The sequence below is a fragment of the Tetrao urogallus genome (genome assembly GCF_951394365.1).
Source record: "Tetrao urogallus genome assembly, chromosome: 13".
Lineage (NCBI taxonomy): Eukaryota > Metazoa > Chordata > Aves > Galliformes > Phasianidae > Tetrao > Tetrao urogallus.
Genome location: NC_136826.1, coordinates 15,396,603 through 15,418,692, shown reverse-complemented (window position 1 = coordinate 15,418,692; position 22,090 = coordinate 15,396,603). Strand labels below are relative to the sequence as shown.

The 22,090-nt window shown below is 44.3% G+C and overlaps 1 protein-coding gene across 1 annotated transcript in view; it reads right to left on the bottom strand.

The window, feature by feature from the left end:
- The window catches only part of GPC4 (glypican 4), a gene marked incomplete at both ends in the record, with an annotated part of 60,097 nt that overhangs the window by 1,226 nt on the left and 36,781 nt on the right, over nucleotides 1–22,090 (bottom strand). The window contains 5 exon segments of the mRNA XM_079541994.1: nucleotides 1,733–1,869; nucleotides 2,282–2,428; nucleotides 2,637–2,767; nucleotides 9,002–9,167; nucleotides 19,446–19,837. Coding sequence (XP_079398120.1) covers nucleotides 1,733–1,869; nucleotides 2,282–2,428; nucleotides 2,637–2,767; nucleotides 9,002–9,167; nucleotides 19,446–19,837 — 973 coding nt within the window.

The following is a 22,090-nucleotide window of genomic DNA, read 5'->3' as shown; positions in this document are numbered from 1 at the left end:
TTCTTACCACGCAGACATAAGATGCAATTTCTCTAATAACCCCAGCAGGAAAAACATCTGTGATTTTGAAAATGAGATAACATAACCCAGCTCATCGAAGCAGACAGCAGTCGTCCTGCTCTGCCTGAGGAGGTGTGCATGCTTAGGTCTGCACTGCTGCACACCTCAACAAAGACAATATGCTGGTTTAAATGAGAGACTGAGCAACAAAACCCCTAAGAATATGTCTCCTGGAACAGGTATTTGCAGTACTGTCCTACGGAGCAGAACTCGACACCTTTTATCTTACAGACCACAGATACGAACTTCTCTTTCTTCTGATCCTGGTGCTGGTCAGTGAGATGTAAGCATATGTCTAAAGGGCTTGCAAAAACCCTAAATTTTTAAGAGTTTCTTTTTATTATTTGTTATCAATAACACATGTTGCTAAGAGATCAAGAGACCAAAATGTGGATGAGCACTTCTAGCTGCTTGGAGTTATAGGGAAGAGAGTAACAGTCAAGCCCAATCCACCTAGAATGGCAGTCAACAGGGGCCAGCATCCCCCAAGGTCCCCCCACTACTCCTTGCTTAGCTCTGCAAAGTCTCCAGCTCCCCTCCTTGCTGGTGCCAGACCTCATGTGCAGCAGGAGATCTGCTTTGAAAACCTCTGCAGAAGCTGCTGATGAACAAGACCTCAGAAGAGGCAGAGTCATTTCTTTTGACAGAGTCCCAAACCATTACCCTAGCTGAGCAATGCAGAGTTCAAGGCACCCATGAAATGATGAAAAATGAATGCAGTGTGGCTCAATCTTGTGCCTCAAAAATAGCAGGAGCAAAAACACTAAATGCTAAGAAAAACTGCTGGAAAACTCTGGACTTTTTTTTTTTTTTTTAATGGAACAACTTGGATTTTGCTTATTTCTTCAGTAAGCAAACAGAAGAAAAATAAATTTCTATTTCCAAAATAAAAGTTAAACAGTTACATAAACCATATGACAGAAATCCTCTGGCTTACTCATGTGTTGGTAATTTCTTCCTTAGAAGAATGAAAAAAAAAAAAAAAATTTGTAATTATTTTTCCATACAAAGTGTGCATGAAAACCACTGGTCCCCTTGTGCCACTGTCCTCAAACAGAACAGAAGTTGATCTTTCACCAGCCTCCATCTCCTTTGCCCAACAAGAAACCCAGCAACAGCTGCTGTAAGCATCGTGTGAGAAGCACAGACTGGAGACACTGAGGCAACAATCAATGTAGGAGAAGCATCCCCACTCTTTTGGCCAAGATTTTGTAAACACTGCTTTCCTAAATCTGCAAGTAGTCAGTAAAACATCTAGGTGCAGAGAGACGCTGCATCTGGAAATACCTGAAAACAAGCCACCACACAGAGCTTAAATAACCCTTTAGTTTTGCTTTAGTGAAGCACTGGCACAGGTTGCCCAGAGAGGTGGCAGATACTTTGTCCCTGGAAACATTTGAGGTCAGGCTGGACCAGACTATGAACAACTTGACTGAGCTGCAGGTGTCCCTTTGCCCCTTTTCAGTGCAAGAGAGTTGGACTAGATGGCCTCTAAAAATCCCTTCCAACCAAACAATTCTACAGTTCATTCAGGCTCCCCTGCCTACATGAATGGAGCAGCCTGTGTGCGTGCCCCTAAGAGTAAAGGGCTCGAAACTAAAGTGCTGGGCTGCCCAGGGGGATGGCTGGGGCAGGAGGGGAGTGTTCACCCAGCACAGCCGCGTCTCCAAACCTGCTCTTGGCGCTCCCGTTCCAGCACTCATTCTCATTGCCCGTGCCCACAGATATCTTTTCATCACTGCAAATATTGCCAGGGAGAGATGACCAAAATTTTTTGGCCTGCTTCAGCTTTTCTTTCACATCAGTAACCTATTAAAAAAAAAAAAAATAAAAAGAAATGCAGGACACAGTCCAGAATACCAAAGACTCATTAAAAGTGAAGCTGGAAAGGTATTTTTATCACAACAGACGTGCACAGGCCAGCTCGTTAGGCTGCATGTAAAGTTGCGTCGTTTTGATGGTTGATTTACTTTTTTAATACAAAATTAAACACCACTCTTCAAACACATATTACTCATAAGCGAAGCCTTTAAAACAGGCACTTTCTGACACACAAGCATTGAGGTAATTCACATGCAGAGCCACGGGCAGACTACACCCCTCAGAGAGTTTAAGACAGCCAAGGAGTATTAAAAAACCCTATAAATTACCAGTGGAAAAAGCACACTGCTCAACATGGGGGAGCAGCACCCGAGTGGTACCAGCAGGACGGGGCACTCACCAGCCTGTCCAAGCTCGTGCCTGCAGCTGTGGTCGGCCGCTCTTCAGGGTTGTAGGGTCTGAAACGAGCACTGAAACCACCCTCAGAGACGGAGCGAGCGGTTCGACCTTGGGCGAGTGATTTTGGCTGGCCACATCCCTGGAAAACCTGGGCAAGGGAAAGAAACGAGCTTAGAAAACGGGAGCTCACAAGAGGCCTCCACTTTGGAAGCCTGCAGACCGCCCTTCAAAATAATAAATCAGCTCTCTGTATACTTGAAAAGGCATTAAGGAAAAAAAAACAAACACAAATCAACTAGAATAGGGGAATATAAGAGACCGGATAAATAAAACCTGTGCACCTGTTGTCCATTTACCTTCTGAGACACTTGCATGCTGTTCTCCTGCATATTCATGATTGCATCTGAAATTTTCACATCAATGGGGTCCATGACTGACTCAATATTAAAAGGCCCCTCCAGCCTCTCTGCGACCAGCAGCATCGAACCTAACACAGAGAGAAGCAAAGGTTTTTAATGGAGCTGCCTCAAAGATAACTCTCACCAGCATCCCCCCCAGACACCTGTAAAAGGCAACATGGTGTTGGCATTTGGAACTCCACACGACGCAATGTGAACAAGACACTGAGACAAGATGCAGTGATGACCTGGTCAGTGAGGACCATGAAGGTGCCACTGCAGTGTTGCTTCTGACCAGCACGCATCTCCAGGAAACATTCTACTGCATTCCCAGAGGTTGGAACATCACCAGGCTGCTTGTCGGCACTTCCCAGCCTGCCAGCACCCGGCCACGGGCTCATACACATCAAAAGCAGCACTAAATGAGGGAGAGCCTTTGCAGTCTGCCAGAAGGCAGTCTGTAATCAGCTACTCCCATTAGAACAAGCATTACTAAAACCCTCCTCTCCATACTCCATACTTATTTATTAAAGGTTTCCTTGTGTCATTTGTTTTTAGAGACTGCTTTCAGCGCTGAGAGAAAGGCACCAGGGTCTTTGTGCTAGTCCTGAAGATGACACCAACATAGAACACCGCAGCCTCGTCCTTACAAAAAGCTCCAGACTTTGCTGTGCCTGGAGAAGAAAGATGATTGCACAGTCTGGCCTTGCGTGGACGATTTACACAAGGAAGACGGCAAGAGAGAAGGGTAAATGCTTGGCACATGTCTACTAAAGGGGCTATGGAAAAGTCCCTCAGCCAACACTAGGTCAGTCTTCCCATGCTGACGTGCACGTATTCATCAAAAACATCATTAAGCAGAGGAGTTACTGAGCTTCCATTACTTCCACCTGGAAATTATTATTAGTGTTGAAGATTTCAACCTGCATTGCTTTCAAGCCTTTCCCGAGTCATCCCTGAATGGCAGCTCCAGGCACACGTCTCGTGCTAAGCGCTCATCTTTTCTTGCCCATTGCATCGCTTTCTCTGCAGTCTTTCCATCCCCAAAGCACTGTTCTCTCCTCTCCTGCATCACTTCACGCTGCTATGCCACAAACTCCTAATTTTGCCTTTGCATTGAACTCTTTGAATTCCCCCCGCTGTGACGCAAAGGCCAGCGCCATGGCCCCAAGAGAGCCCTGTCCCAAGGAGCTCCTCCCTCCTCCCAAGGATACGCCTGTTCTCCTCCATTAAGGAGAAATGGGTGTTTCACATTCAGCCTATTAATTTCCCTTGAAAAGTGTTTCTAGTGACATTCATTCTCCTCCTTAAGTGCAGAAGGGTACTTAGGAAAAGCAGAAAACTTCTGTGGACTTTGCTTATCAGTTGAAGTCCATTAAAGATGCTCCACACGTGAAACAATTTACTGATAGCGCTGCCTCAGTGTCTAATTCTTTTTAAATAAAAAACCACCACCCTAAAAATTATAAATATATATAATCAAGCTACTTGCATATTTATAAAATTTAAAAAATCTATACGTCCCAAGAACTCAACACCAAGACCACCACACAAGCTGCAGAAGCATTCCTAGCCGAGAAACGCAGTCTGTAATGACAACTCAGTGTAATAAAGATTGGCTGGGCATTAATTAAGGACTGATCAGTGGATCAAGGCAACCTAAACATTGCTTTGGAGGAAACGCAGCGTCAGAGGGACCAGCGGTGCCATCCAAGGGATGTTTAGGGACAAAACCCACCAGGAGCTCAGCCCCCAGGAAACACCCTCACCCTGCAGATGGACAAAACCACCGTTAATGCTGGAGCTGCTGCAGGGCACGGCTGGAATTTGGCCGTCAGTGACTACAAACAGGTCTGAACTAAATGCATTTTCTTTTTTTTTTTTAAGACGGTAATAACAAACGAAACAAAGAATCTTAGACTGCATTGTGGTGGGCTCCAATAAAGTGATGCTTCAAATCTCTGAGTAATGACTGCTAGCATGAATATACCATTGTGCCAGGGGGGAGAAAAATGCTTTTGATGTGCTACCAAATGGAGACTTTTGTAAACAAGTGGAGCACAACTTAAATGTGTTCATCATTGTCAAAGCGCTTGCGGTTTTTCACGCGCATAAAGAACATCCCATCACAGTTTGCAGGAAGCTGCTCATTTCAAATAAAAATATTATGAATGGGCAGATAATAAAAGCATGCAAAAAAAAAAAAAAAAAAAAAAAAGCATAGTTTTAAAAGAAAAAAAAAAATTATTCCATTTTGTAACTACTTAATTCTCCGAGTGGCCGGGGAAGGCCGCAGATCAATAAAGTGTTTGTGAAAGACTGAAAGGAAACATAAACCCCGATTCTTCTGGCTGTTTGGCGTCTTTGTAAACTTTGAGCCGGGCAGGCCATACACAAGACCATGGGAATGTAGAGCGAATTGGGCCCTTTGTTACCGATGGTGCCATGGCGTTACATGTATCACAGAGAAGGAATGCAGCCTCTGCTTTGACTGCCGATATAGAAAATGCATTCGGCCTCCAGCAGAGCTGCCAAAGCTGGCTATAAAAGATAAGGAAAGTAATAATTGCCTTTGGAGAATACGTTCGACTGTAGCTCTTCACGAGCGGTGTTAGATACTGGCAAGGAGCACTAAATGAAACCAACTTTCATTAAAAAGAAAAATAAAAGGAGGGGAGAAGGGGGCTCCACCCAGTGCTCGGTTTTGATTCGGGGGCCATCCCACAAACTTCTACCTCCCACCAGGAGCTGGCTGGTGTCCCCATCAGCAGGCAGAGCCAGCGGTGGATTCCCTCTGGCAGCCACATTTGACATTAATAAGGCTGGCTGGGATTCAAGATGACATTAGCATCGCGGCACTTTGAGAGGGGAGGCAAGTTGCACTGCAGCCGTAAATAAAGCCTAGGTGCAACTCGTCTCCCCAAAAGATCTTCCTCTCCTCACCCCTCCCCAGCTCCAGCTCAAACTAATTGACATTTATAAGGCAGGGCAAGGTGGCTCAGCAAGTTTGATCTGCTTCACAAAAAAAGTCCAGCAGAGTGAAAAATGTACCCTGGTCACTTATTACAAACACACAGCGTGACAAAGACTGTCTCTCCTCAATGTGCTGGGGGAGATGGAAGTGGATTTGGAGGGGGGAGGAACAACAAAAACACCACACCGTACAGCTCCGTGCCTTAAAGACCCTTTTCCTCCTGCATACATTTGTCCTTGCTACTGGCATTGAGACAATCCTTGCCGACAAAGCACCTCGCTCTCATGAAGGAAAGCAATTCTTTCGCATTGTGCCACAAATAATCAGAAACCCACATCTTCAGTCTCACTGTCTGACTTGAAGAACAAAAGGCAGTTCTCAGTCTTAACCCCAAGATCTGATTTAAAAGGGGAGGGAAGGAGGGAGAAGACCTTGACCATTCATTAACAACAATCATCATTTCTAAAAGGGAAAAATTCTTTGTGCGCAAAGTAGTGCTCCAGATATGTATATGGAGCCTGAATTCTACATCTTCGAGCAGAGTAAATCTTTGTAAGGAAAAAAGAAAAATCATGAAAAGGCACTGGAGATTAACACTGCTCATTCAGGAAAGCCTCACACACCCCCCCACCGCAAAGCTTGCTTGAAACAAAGTATACCCCTGTCTAATGGGTGCACAATTGTGCTGAGGATGGATGGCGAAATAATTTAAAGACAGTTAAATGAGAGAAAAAGAGTAAAATTCAGCCGTTATGTCACACGCTGCAACTTTAAACAGTACTTTGCAGAAGGAAGGCAGGAAGGAGGCTTTGTCTCGAAAAACCTACAGACTCAACATCCCCGTTTTGGAAAAGCTTTACACAAGTGACTTTCACATAGAGCCGCTAACTGTAGAATACTGTCAAGCTGGGAGAAAACAGGCAGTGGACATAGAGAGAAGCAAGGGTTACTGAAGAAAAGGAAAGGCAAAGATAAGAAATAACGCTTAGCCATACTACAGTGAGAAATACTCCTATAAATTAGGTGCTTTTTTAAAAAACAACAACAGGAGCACAAACACATGCATACGCAGATGCTATTCTACGCTTGCATGTAACTTTGCACATACTTCCAGTATTTATTACAAGTTTCCCCCTTCAACTGCCTTTATTTTACTAGTTTCAAAATCTACTTTTTTACACGCAATAAATAACTTGGTATTTAAGCCCAAAATGCAAAACAGCAGAGCCCGTGCAACTGGGTTGCTGCGTTTTTTTTCCTTTTAAACTTTTAAAAACATACACAAAGGACATTTGTCACATGTTTCCCCCTCAAACACGAGATCTATTTAAGTTTATTTGCCTCAAGAGTCAAATTGAGATGGAAAAAAAGCCTGCAGTGTAAGCAGCACCTCTTCAGTTATTAAACTGACCATAGAAAGCACAGCTTCAGTTTTCAGTATCTGTACTTCACTGCAAGAATCAGCCCAGAGTGCAAAAAAAAGCAGCAAATACTGCCAGCAAATGTAACAAAGCCTAAGACTGTACTTCAGTAATGAGTGGCCAAGAAGCCCTTTAGGGAGGAAGCACTGCAAGAAGCTTTGCTTCCATCCTGGAATCGTATTTATTTACTTTGTCTTGTTTAATAATCTTAATTATCGCACGCAGTCCCTGATCAGCCTCATGTGACAGGGCTCGCTGGCTCCCCCCAAGTTTCGTTTTTAGTTGCATGCCACCTACAGCAATTAGCTGCTTGTGCTTTTGTCTGTTTCCTGGCATTACGCCCTTCCCTTTCATGGGATTCCTCTTTTCTACTTGGACTAGATGTTTGCAAGTCTCTTGGCTTTGAGCTGTTTCAGCAACAATCGTAGCTGAAATACTTAATATTCTCATGAGAAAGAGGGCTGGGAGGAATGGAGGGGGGCGGGGTGTCAGACTCCCAGAGAATGACTTGGAAACCCAATTTAGTGTCACATTTAATTCCCTGTATGGGATATACAGGCAAAAATATATGCCTTCTGAAAATATTATCCTGCACACAAGTTGGCACAGTCAGTTAAGTGAAAAGCTGATGCACAAAACATGAGAAAACAAGTTCTGTGATTTGAATGCAGCCTGAGATGCCAATTATCAGCAATTTCCCCCCCACCTTTTTTTTTTTTTTTTTTTAACTCAGAGCTTAATGAAAGGGAAATCTTTTCTTCCTAACAGCTCCTTTTTCCAAGAGCAGGATTGGAAGAGCACCACAGCTTCATCAGTAGCTGCAGGAACTTCACATGTGCACTTCATCACACATTGACTGGAGTGAAGTGACTGCTCCCAAAGGATGCTCTTACACAGATAAATCAAGATCCTCGAAAAGGAGAACAAATGAAAACATTTAATGTTACCTATTGCCTGTGTCCCCAGAACATGATGCGCCACAAATTTTGCTGTCCTGACCCAAGGTGGAATTTAACATTTCAGACTATTCATATACATGACTTGTCAGTCTATTGCATATACCAAATAACACCATTACTAAACATGGAAGAGAAATAAACAGGAGGAAGACGATGGCAGAAATGCTTGCAGAGCATCACTTACAGCCTATCAACATTTCTAAAGGACAGCAGCTGAGCACCAAATGAGCTGTTTAGAAATGGATTTAGACACGTGTTCCATTCAAATTTTTAATGTAAAATACAGGCCTACAGCTTTTCCCAAAGCTCACCACGGCTGCATAGCAAGAAAACTGGCTTTAGGAAGGACAGCTGTATGGTGACAAAAACATGCAAAGAGTCATATGGAAAAAACAGCTTGTACGTACATTACAAAGAAACCAGAGAAAGGATATGAGAGCTTCGTGATGGAAATCCTTGGAGGCAGAGGGAAAAAACTGGGGTCTGATCCAGCAAGGGAAAGCAGAGGCTGCAACAGCAGATCCACTGGCAGTATTGGTCAAAATAGCTTAGAGGTAGCAAGCCTCCACACTAAATTGGGACTCTCTTTCCATTCTTCTTAGAGGTCATAATCTAGCTCAGCCTCCAGGCTTTTGGACATTGTGATGAATCAAGATAGAGGATGTGTATCACGTACAGCATATATTCTTGCTATAGCAAGAAGAAACACTCCAAACCTACAAACACATGGCAGCTTTACCCTCCTAAAGTTTGCTTCAATAGAGATTGCTGATGCAATGAAAGTTTTATTTATTCAGAAACTAACATGAACTGCAAAAGCTTTACCATATACAGAGATGTAAAAGAAAGATACCTGCCACAGACACCTTAAAATCTGCTGTAGCAAACATGGGCACTGTCAAAAGCCATTCACAGGAGGGACATAATGTCAGGGAGTACTTACATGCAGTTTTAACCCATTTTCCTTACCCATAAAGATATTCCACTCTGTATCCAAATCCCCTTGGTTGGCCAAGCAGCCTCTCATGACATTAAAGCAGTAATTGTAACAGGGCTTCACTGATATCAGACCTCGACAGTGCGGGCAGTACATCATTTTCAGCAGTGCTTGCGTACCCTGTGGTGTAGGGTTCACCTTTAAAAGAAAAAAAGAGAAGCAAATTAGCCTTTAGTCATTAAAGCAAATACCCCACAAATTTGCCATGGGGCTGGTGGGAATGGAGCTGTGCAATCAAGACCCATCAGGTCCCCACTGATGTGTGTGCTTCCAGGGATCTGGAAAGTGGATGAGGAGTTTTTGGCCCTCCTCCTTGGGCAAACCTGCTCTCAGGGGTCGCAGCCAGTCCTCCCCTCAGCATGAAATCAGCACTAAAACAGACCCAGACAGACGTCGTGGATCCCCTCCTTGTGCTGGAAGGACAGCAGAGCTATCTGCGGTCATCGAGTCACCCTTGAACCCTCAGCAGAGTTGTTCTCAGAAATGACTCACGGTCATTCATGTTTGATTCACTCCCTGGCCTGGCTTCAAAACATTCATTGAAGCAACTTCCACGCCGTCTGCCTGCAAAGCACTACCAACAGCACCACACCTCCCTGCTGACTGCATGGTAGATCCATCTGAGGCACTGAGCAGGCTCTCCCCCTCAGCAGCCAGACTGAGGGCTGATCAGCCATATGCAAAAATGGAAAATTAAGTCAGGACTGCAGACATGCTGACAAAATAGAAGCAGTCTCCAGAGTTTTTAAGCAATGCACTTGTGACCTCCCATAAGGCATTTACATAGAGTGCTCTAAATAGGTTGTGATCCAAGACTGAGGGGAGGAGACGCATATGCACCAGAGCAAGAGGAGAGGTCATTCAGTACATGTGGCACACCTCTGCAAACTTCTTGCTCAGGACTGTGCAAATCTATGGAATAAAGACCCACACAGAACTGCCACGTTCACCTCCATCTCCACCAGCCTCTGAGCAGCAGTTTCTGGAAGCTAGGAGAACACCCGAGGAGAGGTACCACCATCGCCTGCCCTGTGCTCTCTCTTTTCCTCAGGCACCACCACTGGTTTCAGACAAACCTCCACCTCTTGACGTCCTCCAGGGACTGGGGAGATTACCAAAACTGGCTGGCTTTGCCAATAACGGCAGCAGAGTTTTTTCGGAAAAGAGAGGAAAGATAGAAATCTGTTGTCTTTGTGCCAACTCCAAAAAGAACACAGTTTCTCTTCAACAGGCAAGGAAACCAGGCAGAAAGACTGAAGGACAATTTTCTGTGGTTGAGCTGGGTTTTGGCTGGCTAGCAACGATCATTCAGGCATCATCTGTACCCCTCTTATCTGTGAGGAGCACTGATTGCAGCTTCCACTACTCAGGCACTCAGCGTGCTCAGAGCCTGCTGCTGTCAACAAGAGCCACTTGAATTTTTAGAAAGGAAGCGAGATGCCTTCACACACCCCAGACAGAGGGCCCACGACAGTTCTGAGACATGAGTTAAGATCCCAAGAAATAGCTCTGTGCTAAAGAGGCAGACAGCAAGATGCCGTCAGAAACCACCGCGTGTCTGGCCAAGACAAAATCCTCCACCATCACTCTGCACTGAGCAGCAGGACAAAGAACGGTTGTCCCTCATCCTGCTGGCTGAGCTGAGCCATTTGGGGACTTGACAGAACTCATAGCACTGAAGCAGGAACACACTTGGTCCCAAACCCTTACAAACAAAAGACCCTGCTGCCCATTTGGTGGAGCAAATGGAGCCGTGGTGCTCAGTGCAGAGAGCTGTTTGTGGCAGCAGGGGAATCTGATCTGGAGGCTTCAGAGCACGGCTGTCTGGAAGGCGCAGCAGGAGCAGGAGCCCCAGCAGAATGCTCCCCATTGGGGCAGAGCTAGTTCAAACACTGGGAAGAGCTCATGCAACAGAAAACAGCCAAATCAGATGATTTATAGTAGGAAAACTGGAAACAGACAAATGTAAAGGTATCATCTGCCAGCCAGATGGTTCAGTCCTTGAACAGCAAAAAAGCTGAAGAAGGAACAAAACATCTCACAGCCACAGACAGAGCTCTGAAAGACCCCCATTTCCATCACTTTTCTAACAAAAATCCAGTCAGTGCCAGGATCCCCATGCTTAGCCAAGGCTTGTGAGCAGATCCTGCCCATTTCACCACTGCTCGCCCTCATAGAAGTGCCTTGCATCCCTCTTGGGAAGAAAATCAGAAATAGCACCATGATGCCCTTTAGCCAAATGCCAGAGCGGCGTTCAGCAGAACTGAGGACTCCATCAACCCCATGATAGAAAGGTGAGGCTTTATGCAAGGGACCACATGGCAGCACGTTATGAAAAACCATCAGCCCAGCACCTTCCTATCTTAGGCTCCTTGTTCACACCAAGCGGCTGTGACCTTGCAGCATCCACCCTGCTTTGATATTTCATCGGGTTGATCTTTATGGATCCCAGCAGATGCAGGGGAAACCGAAGCTGCCTTCCCACGTTCCACTGCGGACGAACGGTGCTACGAAGACATCGGCCGCTCGCTCAGATTTGGTGCTGCAGGCATCCTTGGAACAAAGACCTGGTTTGATTTTAAAAACCAACAGAGTTTGGCTTCCTTCCCTATACAGGGTCATTCTGAACCTAAGATAAACCCCATGACAAACCTCTGCCCGCAGTGACTGCCCAGTAGAGCCATAGCCTATGATGGATGTAGTCCCACAGATAAGCTCTTATTTTACAATACAACTGCAGAAGGGAGACAAAGGAGGAATTCACCAGTCCTGATTTGACATTTTATGGCTTTAGAGAGCAACGGGAAAGTATAAATAGAGATTGCCTATAAGAAAGGGTTTCAGGGAAGATTATGAGTAATTACGCCTCGTTATAACACTGATAAATGCTTAACTACCACATATCACTGCAACAAGAACCTTAACCCCTGGCAACACGCCCATGCCCAGTCCAGACCAATTCTGGATCTGTCAGAGGGATGTGCCATATGTTGCACTGGCAATTCTTCACAGGCTTTTAATGTTCACTCTGCCATGCCAGGTGCAAGCTCTTAAAACACCATTGTATGTAACAGAAAACCCAGATATGCTTTGTTCTAGGGTTGTGTTTATCTTGGAAAGCAACTCAAGTTCATTCAAATGCTACTCTAGAATGACCCTCAAAACCAAGTAATCTCCTTTCTAATAAAGCTGAGTCCCAAAGAAAGCTTTATTTGCCAAAGAGGATTTACTCCAATAGATCTGAACCCAGGTAGTTGCAGTGCACGTAGCTTCCAAAAAGCTTATAATAGAAGTAAATGCACTCCAAACCCCTCCTTTTATCTTGTGAAATTTATTTCCTTTCTATGCCATTCCATGCCACTGCAGTAATCCATCACCCTGTGGTTTCATCATGGAAATTACAATTTGTCCGCGTCTATATGCTTTGTCAAACGTGAAGATTAAAGGTTGCTGACAGATGTATTTTGGCACCCATCTTCACATACAGATACAAACTTCAAAAAATTACAGATTTTCACACAAAAAAGGTAAAAAGGGACAATTACGGGATTTCTGAGTTTAACTTCAATGTTTCATACTGTATTTGTCGAGGTACACCCCAACTTACATTGACTGGTGAAGATGCAGTCATGTTCCTGTTAAAAGGAAGCGTGTTCTATGTAACAAAACCTGAGTTTTGTGGATACCTTGCTATATTCACCACATTTTTTCAAGTTTCACATGTTTTACTCTGCACCCTTAGCCTTATCCTAGCAGTTAGCACTTGTACCTGTATGCATGATGCTAGTAGAAACTTCACTGTTGAAGCACCTACCTACCAAGGGAAATGCCTCCTTAACAGCCTCCATAAAGCCACCAACACTCCAGAAAACCAATTTGTGCAAGCAGCGAAGGCTCAGAGGCCCAACCAGCCTCCATTCCCCTCCCTCCTAAGGCAGGAAAGAACTGAGGAGGGATGACAGAGGTCCAGCTGTGGTTCTGCAGGGAGCTGCAGCCAGGCAGGGTACTCCTACCAGCTGCCAGAGCCACATTTCATTCTCTCACTACCCGAAAGTTAACATTAAGAATCTTAATAACAACATTTAAAATCCTGTCAGCTTTAATAACTATTTATAATAACACTGATAACTTAGGCTTTCTTATTTTCCAAGCTTGCACAGTTACAGCGTTGCCATGCCAGCAGCACCGCCACCAGAAAACAAAATCCAACAATTTGAAAATAAGAGCAGTGAAATTACTTTTGATTTATGTTGTGTTCACTTCATAAAAACCAAATTAGGGCAATACTAGAGAAAGAAGATTTAAAAATGACTTCTCAGTGATACGGAAAGAAGATTTCATGACAAAAAAGGAAACAAGAACAACAAACCAAGAAGCCTCCACGACCAGCTGAAGGACCGGTGAGCAGCCACTTGTAAGACAAGTGAAGCATCGTTGGTTTTGTGGATTGACACAGCCTCACTTGTGTAATATTTTCCTCCACTCCATGTTTTGCAAGAGCACACACCAGTCAAACATTCAGCTCCCTGTGAAGATCACTCGAGCAGTTCTTGGTTTGCTTCCCCAGCCCAAATATTCCAATGAAAGTGTTTTGGAATTAACAGCACATTTCAGTGTTTAACTGACTCTGCTGGCCCAGCGTTGGTGCATGAATAATTTAGAAAGCATCTGATTTAACCACAGATCTGTGCCTCCAAGGTGTTGCACAACAGAACGCATTTTAAGAGAGAGATTTGGGAACAGCACAGCTCTGTGCCTCGTCAGTATTCAATACCCATGATGATGCTTTCTGCAATTTTATCTGTCTGGTTATAGTCACCAGTCCTCTGAGCAAGAAGAAGTTAAAGAGTGCATTTACACTTAATTCTCTATTCACAGTTTGCCTTTTCTCTTTTCCCCCTTCAATGCATGCAGACGTGACACTGTCAGGCAGGAACAGCGGAGTTCCTGAGAACCAATGCACCATGCACTTGACCAGCTCAATTTTAACATTAATGTGTCAAAAGCAGACTACTACATGCTCATCCTGAAGGGTTTGTATTCTTTAGCAGTTGCCATAGGATTATACCATCCCACATGATGCCACCAAACACAAGCGCCCTCTAAACACAGCTTCTTCTCTGAGCACCCACCTCTCTCCACAACCCAGAGACACAACACACAATTCTGAGCTTTTAGTTTGCTTAAAGAAGCCGAACAGTGAGACCATTTGTTTGGGCAACGACACCAAAAAACTCCCTTAGTTATCCCTCCTATTGTTTTCAGAATTAAGAGCCGAATCACAGTGTGGGGAATGGCAAAGATGGAAAAAGAAAGAAGAAAATCCATCAGACTGAAACGCTCCTGCATTGTGCCATCAGCTCGAAACCCACAGCCATATCCATGCATGTTCTCAGCCCCTTAAACCCGCAATGACTGCTGCTCAAGCATGCTTTGAAGGCTATGCCTAGCTCAGACCCTCAAATGGCTGGAGCTGAGGCAGATGCAGCCACATTCTTGGCAGGTCTTCTCAGGGTCATCTTTGATGTGGAGAATTGCTTGGTATTGTTTTCTGCATTGACGTTTGCCCTTGGCACGTGGAAGGCAATGTCCTTGTGCACGGTGGCCCCTCGGTACAGCCCCACAGTTTGCAAATCACTGTCTGGACATAACTCTTCCAAGGCCTCTCTGCAACACTAAAATGGCTCCTTTGCTCTTATGGTTGGTTCTCAGTTGCCCACAGAGCAGCAGCATCTCTCCCTCATCTCTTCTCGGTGCATGCATGCAAGCAACAAATTTCATTTCTGTCCACATCACTTCAATGGGACGATCTGCTCATGCCCAGGGCATGCCTAGCTTCATCTGATATAGAAAGATGAACTTTCTTTTGGAAAAGCATTAAGGATACATTCTCCTTTACCAAGGGCGAAGGCCACACAAAAGGAGATTGGACGGTTATTAACTAAACTTCTAGATCCAAATGGTAATTAGGAGGGGCACAATATTTAAGAGCTTACTGTCCACATATTTTTGCTGATTGAGGCCTTAATTACATTCAGCATCCATGTAATAAAGGGCAGGAGCCACTCTCCAGAAGATGCAGTCAGAGGTAAGGGAGCTCACAAAGGCCAGTAGTAACTTGGTTCACGCAGGTTTAACTTCACCTTGGATGCCTTGTTGGAGATGAGCAGCTCAGAGCAAAGAGTTAAAAAGTCATGAGTCTTTCAAGCAGCTGTGGGAAGGCAGATTACCTGCCCCCTCCATAGTTAGCTTCCATAAATGGTTTTCAAGAGAATTCCCTCCTCGGCTGCTATCATCACACTTCATTAGAGAAGAAATGGCGATACCAAAGAAGCTCTTCTACCCACCACAAACACCTCCAGCAGCTCCCTCATGGCTTTTAATGTCTTTTGAGGACAGTAGGTCACAAAGTAGGTGCATTCTTCATATGAACCTGTGCATCTATTTCACACGGTTTGTATCTGCTCTTCCAAACTAAATATCATTTCTTGCATATAACTTCAAAGCTGCTGTCTGTCCCTTACAAAACAAACAGGGCCCCTGAGGACGGGCTGGAAGTCCCTTTCCAGAGACTCAGCTGTATTGAGGCAACTGCATCTCATGCGGCTTTCAACACATAGTGGATGTGATTTGGGAGCCTTCATTGCTCAGACATAAATGTAAGGAGGAAAAAAACAGTAAAAACTCCAAGACAATAGTTTATCAGCATAAATTTCCTGGATAGCTGCAGCAAACTCTCCCCGCTGGCACAACAGTAGCCTGGTTTCCCCATGTCTCCTCCTGCACCTCATCACAGAGATGGGGGATGCAAATGCAGCAATTCAGTGCTTCACAGCTGCACTCTGCATCCTCCAGAGGCCTTTGCTTCTGACTCTTGACCTCTAACAAAACCTTCTCTGCTACACTTTGGGTCAAGGATGCTACTCCTGACCCTACAAAATGCTGACAATATGCTCAGTTCTTCACTTTTTTCTTCCCCCTAACAACAGGAACCTCTGTCCCATACCTGCACCCAATGAGCCACCAGGCATTTTGCCCTCAAAGATGTCACGACCCCAGACAGGGACATGGGTTTAACCACGTGTCACCAATTAAGGAAACGTCTCTGCAGCTTGAGAACTGCAGGATTCCTGGTTCTCACCCTTTCTCAGGCACTCTGGGCTCTGGCCTGTATTTGCTCTGTTTTTTCCCCCAGAAAAGAGCCCGCTCAGCTGGGGCAGGAAATGTCAACGCTGGCAGCAATTTAACCCTGCTGATTTTAGTGCTTGTCAAGGGCTAAGTAGCAAGCGAGTGATTACGGGATGGGCAGATTTCCGTCTCCCAAAGGCAGGGGCAGGAAGGTCAGAGAGAAAGCACCAGTCTTCAGCAGATGACAAAGGAAAGCACTGGAGGCCTACAGCCAGCCATAGATGAAATCCCACGCAGGAAACATTTCAAGCAGGCGTAAGCAACAACCTGAGTTTTTTTTCCTTGGATTTGCAATTCAGGACAGATCTGGAGAACTTTGTACTTTGGACCCAAATTAGGAAATTTGAGGGGGGAAGACCTGAATGGAAAATTATAAAGTGCACTTTGTCTATAAAGTTTGAAAAAAAATCCATGCTTTCTCTGAAAACCATATGTCTTTCTCACAGTTGTGTATTTGGGCAGCAACACACACCTTCTGACCCAATCAGTGCTGAATTGAACTTATTTTCTAGCATTCTGGCTCTGAAATCACACATCTGCAACTTTTCAATATTCTTTTCCTTTTCCCCTTTCGTCCCCAACTTATGCAAGAACAATACTTTCTAAATGCATCTCCCTAGTGATGATGTAAAAATATATAGTATCATTAAAAAGCTATCAATGCTGCTCTTCTGTAAAGTGCTCCTTGCTCTCCTAACAGCACCACTTGAAAGCAAAAAACAGCTGGATCTCACAGTAGTTTGTATTTCTCCTCCTGAGAATTTTCAATTACGAATTTTTGACTTACTCGTTACAAGAAGCATTAAAACTAATTTGCATTACTTTGGACATTTTTTCATAAAGATGAAGATTTATCCCTCAAGCTAATCCCCAGTACAAGCAGTTATCCCACTACAGCTCCTCAGTAAAAATAATAAGGAAGCAAAGACAATGAAGTCATTATATAGAGCTCAGCAAAGCTGGACTAATCTATATGTAATGCAGGAAACCCCAAAACGCAACCACAAAGCAGCAGGCATAAAAACATTCGATTTTAAACCCACGTATGGAATTTCCCAATTGTGTCTTACAGAAACGTGACGTTAGGTTTTCACTGAATGAGACTAAAACACCACTAGAAAGATTATTCCTTCCACTGCTGCAACTAAAGCTTAGTGCTCAGCAGCACAGACTTCTGCTCCAAAAAGCAGATCTGTTACACGATCTGTAATGCAATTTGTGAAACCGAAGTGCTAAGTGCAGTAAGCGTAATTCTGCGTGGAGCATGAGCTATTTTTGCAGCTGAGTGGGTCTCTGGATAACCTTGCACACTCAAGCAATTAATTCCAGAGTTGAAGGCAACTCTACAATTGAGGATCTTCAAAAGGGAGAAAGAAATCACAGTGCCACCTTGGGTTCACAACTTTGATTCGTAACAGATGCGAGGACCGTAGCCCTCGTGGTACCGTGTCAAGTCTGGAGACATTTTGATGAATTCTGAGCAGATGGAGCATGAACACAACCCCTCACTCACACAGGTTTACTGTCTATCAACTGATTACATTCCCCAAAGCCATACTGGCATTCAGCATCTGGACCCTCCAAATACTTCATCTTCTGCCCATCCATCCTCTTTTTCCCCTTTCTTACTGACCATATCTACCTCAACACCAAGCAACCAGAAATGAAATAACAGCAACTATATCTGAAACCTCAACCGAGAGGCTGGAGGCTTTGCCATGATCTGACATGGAAACAAACACTTGGTCTGATCCAGCTCCAACACTCCCTCTCCCACAACTCCTTTCCCCCATAGGATGGCATCTCTGAGGCTGGAGGATTCTGTGATCCCATCAAAGGGACCCCACATAACATCCATGGAGCCCCCAATGCTCACCCTCAGCTAGATGAGAGCAGCACAAAGATACATATGAGTGTCACTGCTATTAAACAAGGAGCCTAGGTGTTAAGTACCTACAATGGCTAGCACTAGCAACATACTCCTGGAGATTGGATGTGTTAACAAAGAAATTCTACTCTTGTTAACATTCTCTGTCCTGTCACACACATGCAGTCTTATTACAAGAAAAATTAACGTGGAAACAGATCTTTTTTTTTTTTTTTGTACAGTCACAGTATTTTCATGTCATCCCTGTAAGTCAAAGCAATCTGAATGATCATGTCACTTATCAAAGTTAATTGTGCTGCCTCCAAAATTGCATTCTTCTTCTAAGAGTGCCTCATTTCTTTTTTCTTTTTTTCTCTTTGTTTTTTTTTTTTCCTTGCACTTAGGATGATTCAAACTCATGCCTGCCCTTCCAGCCTGGTGCTTTATTACTCTGCAACCAGGTAAAAAGAAAGTAAACCTTTCTGTTTGATTAAATGATTATGCGACATCTTCTAGACCACAGGAAGTGAGCCGAGGTTGTTAAAAGGAAATCACTAATTTTTTTTTTTTATCTTACACAATCAGTTTAAGGGGATTATCTAATCCATCTGTTCCATATACCACACAACTCAAAGTAAATTACAGACAAGTCTCAGGGAAGAAAACAAAGTCATCCCATTTAGAACATTCTATAGTGGTCTATGAGAAGAGAGAGGTAAACATTTAGGTGAACAATAATGTATCAGTTTGAACCCCCAAAAGTGACAGCCATGGAAGACTGAGGCCTGACTTCTGCTACATCTGTGGCACCGAATACAACAGGCTCCTGCCCTGCGCATATGGCTCCAGCTTATTGTTATCATAAAAGTACTGTTTGTTCATGCTAACAGCCTCTCTCCATGCCTGGGAGCAAGGAGCAAGTCATCAGCTGCTCCGTAATAGATGCCCATAACGTCCATGACTCGCTGTAATTTGAGGGCAATATTAAGAAGGTACAGTAATTACACAAGCAAACATGTTTATCTCCACTACAGATGGAACTTAATTTCCAACCTGTTGCTGTTCCACACACAGGAGGACAAGCACCAAACAGGGAAACACCCCTGCTGTTGGCCTAAAGCACTGGACAGTGGTGGCCTATGGGCAGAACATCTCCAGAACGTGACTATCACAAAACACACAGCTGGGCTCTCCTACCAACAGATGGAATCCGGTCCCATCTACGCTCAACCATCCGTCATGCGTTTAAGGCACCTATGGAAGAGCCAAGTGCACCCATAGCATTCTGCAGAAGCGTGATGACAGGGAAAGACGCAACCCACGGCAGGTCCATGGGAAGGAGGCATGAACACAGAGCTCACCGCGGACACTTTGCTGACGACGTCCCTGGCGACGGCAAGACCTTGCGCGAAGGTGCGGGCTGCCACAAACGCTCGAGTCACTTGAAGCTTCAGCTTGCGCGGCACGTCCCCGAAGGGCTTCAGCTGCTCCGTGTACTTGCTGACACACTCAAGGTACTCATCCGTGAAGTGGTACTGCGGGTTCACCAGCCGGAACATGCGCTCCAGCAGACGTGCCCAGAAGTCGTTGAGCATCTCCTCTAGGTTGACGTTGCCACCCACGTAGTACCGCTTCAGTTCCACGAAGAGGTCCTTGAACAGCTCTGAGTTCTGCATGTACAACCGGCCATACGTCCGCACAAACATGTCGTTCAGCGACTTCTCGGCGTTCTCCAGAAGCTCTTTGAAGAACTCTAGGAAAGAGCAAGAGAAGCCATGGTAAATGTCGGTACTGGGTTAAGCATTTGCACGTTGCTTAACTTGAAAACGCAGCACCCAGGAGAAATTGATTTTTAAAATGATTTCCATATCTAATTTTCAAATAATTTCTCAAAATTCTTGCTTGCTTTTCATAAAGTCAATCACCCTTCAAAACCACTCTCTAAGGCCTCCTAAGGCTTGGATGAGTGAAATATCTTTTGACCAGTACTAAATATCACGACAAAAGTCAGTAAAATGGAAAAAATTAAGCAGCCTTTACGTTACCATTCAGCCAGCTTGAAATGTTATTCTGAAGCCCCTAATTATCAGAAAGTAAAATATTTTAAACAGTGTTCTAAAAAAGCTGGTTTTCAAAGAAATCTTTTTAATTACTGTCAGCTCACTTTCTGCAACGATGATAAACCTCCAAAACTAAACAACTTTAGTACATTTTTAAAAACAGACCCAAAAATCTACCTTCATGTTCTTTCTCCTCGCTTTCAACTCTGCCAGATCTCAGGGCAGGGCCTGTCTCTAATTATGTAATTGGTTCTGATTGCAGACAGGACTTCAGATGTTTATGGCAGTACAAAGAAAGTGCAATTAAGCCCGAATTTGCTCAAAATCCAAGGGCTAAACGCTTGACACTGACAAGAAGGCCAAGAGATTTTTCAGCTGACGGAGATCGGCTCCGGGTTTCGTGGCTTTCAAAAAGCAAAGGCCAGCTTCAGTTCAGTGTTTGAGAACACCAGACAGGCTGGTGCCAGAGAGCAGCCACTGCTGGAACACCGTCACGGCATCGTGGCAGTGACGCACACATCTCTGACGCCGGCTGCAAGGTGACCCAGTGACATCTGGCACTCCGCATGCATCTGCCAGGTCAATTTAAAGAACATCCCCCTCCAAGTCAGTGCTGCTAAAGACACAACGCTTGGGAAAGGCTTCGTTTCCAACGGAGGGAGGTGCAGATACTGCTGAGGGCAAACTGGACACTGCTAATTAAGCTGATCTACATCAGCACAAGTGAAAAGACAGTCTGCTCCTATGTAAGTGGCAGCGGTTCAAAGGAGAAATCCCAGCATTTAGTAGGTCTGATGGAAGATCACAAGATCACTCTACTTGACAATCTTTGCCTTGGATATCTGTTAGATGACATAAAGTAATAGAGGAGAGATCCATTAAGCTTTTTAGGCCCTTTTGGAACACAATTCCACTTGTATAGGCATGGGAGGGAGCTAAGGCAAGCAAGACTACCAGGGGGACTTCCACCATGTGCTGGTGGTCAGCATAAGCTGCTCACAATTGAAATTTTCTCTGCCCACCCAACAGGACCTGCAAAATTCTCCCAGGAAAACAAAAACCACAAACATGCTGGTGCTCATCCATGTGCTCTGAGCCCAGCAGGACATCGGCACCCAGGGTGCAGCCTCAAGGGGGGCCTAGGGAGAGGGTTATTTTATGCATGCCACTGCAATTGAGGATTCTGACCTCTGCTTTTCTGTGACTCATATTCAATAAATATTTTTTAATAAAACATGCCTCTGTTGGTTTTTTTTTTAAATCCTCAAAGGAGTAATGTTTAAAGCCAGAAGTCGTTAGAAGGAGGGGGTAGAATATTTTGGCGTGGCGTGAATTTAAACCTTGTTAAAATGTATTAAAGTATGCTGAAGTTCAGATTTTAGTCTTCAAAGTGGTCCAGTACAAACAAAGACTAACACAGAAAACATTTTCTGGAAAAACTGAAACATTCTTTGAGTTCCTGACGAACAAAGTCATGGGGCTTGGTGGTTGACATAGCTGTATATAATGCAGCCTCTTAGGAGCACAAGAGAAATGATCCAGGGAAGAAGAGATTGATTTCAAACACCCGACACGTCCTCTGTCCAATATCAGCAGGAACCTCCACTTTCGTTCCCATGACTGGCATTTCCTCTCCAGGAAGATTTTTTTCTGTTGAGTTTATACTATAGAGATTAGCTTGGTGTATATTAATTTCTAATTCACTTAATCATTTTGAAGGCTCACTTCCTTCCTTAGCTCAGGCCTTTTAATATCACTAAATAAGCTGTTTACTTAAACACTTTCATACCACGCACAAGATCTGGCAGATGCATCAGCAGAACTCTTCAGTAACAACTGTATTTTAAAATGACATTGATGTGAAATCTATTACATATTTCCAACTATTAGTCTAAAGGAACCCAACGCAATGTTTTAAGCCAAGAAAGTTGCCTCAAGCAATACAT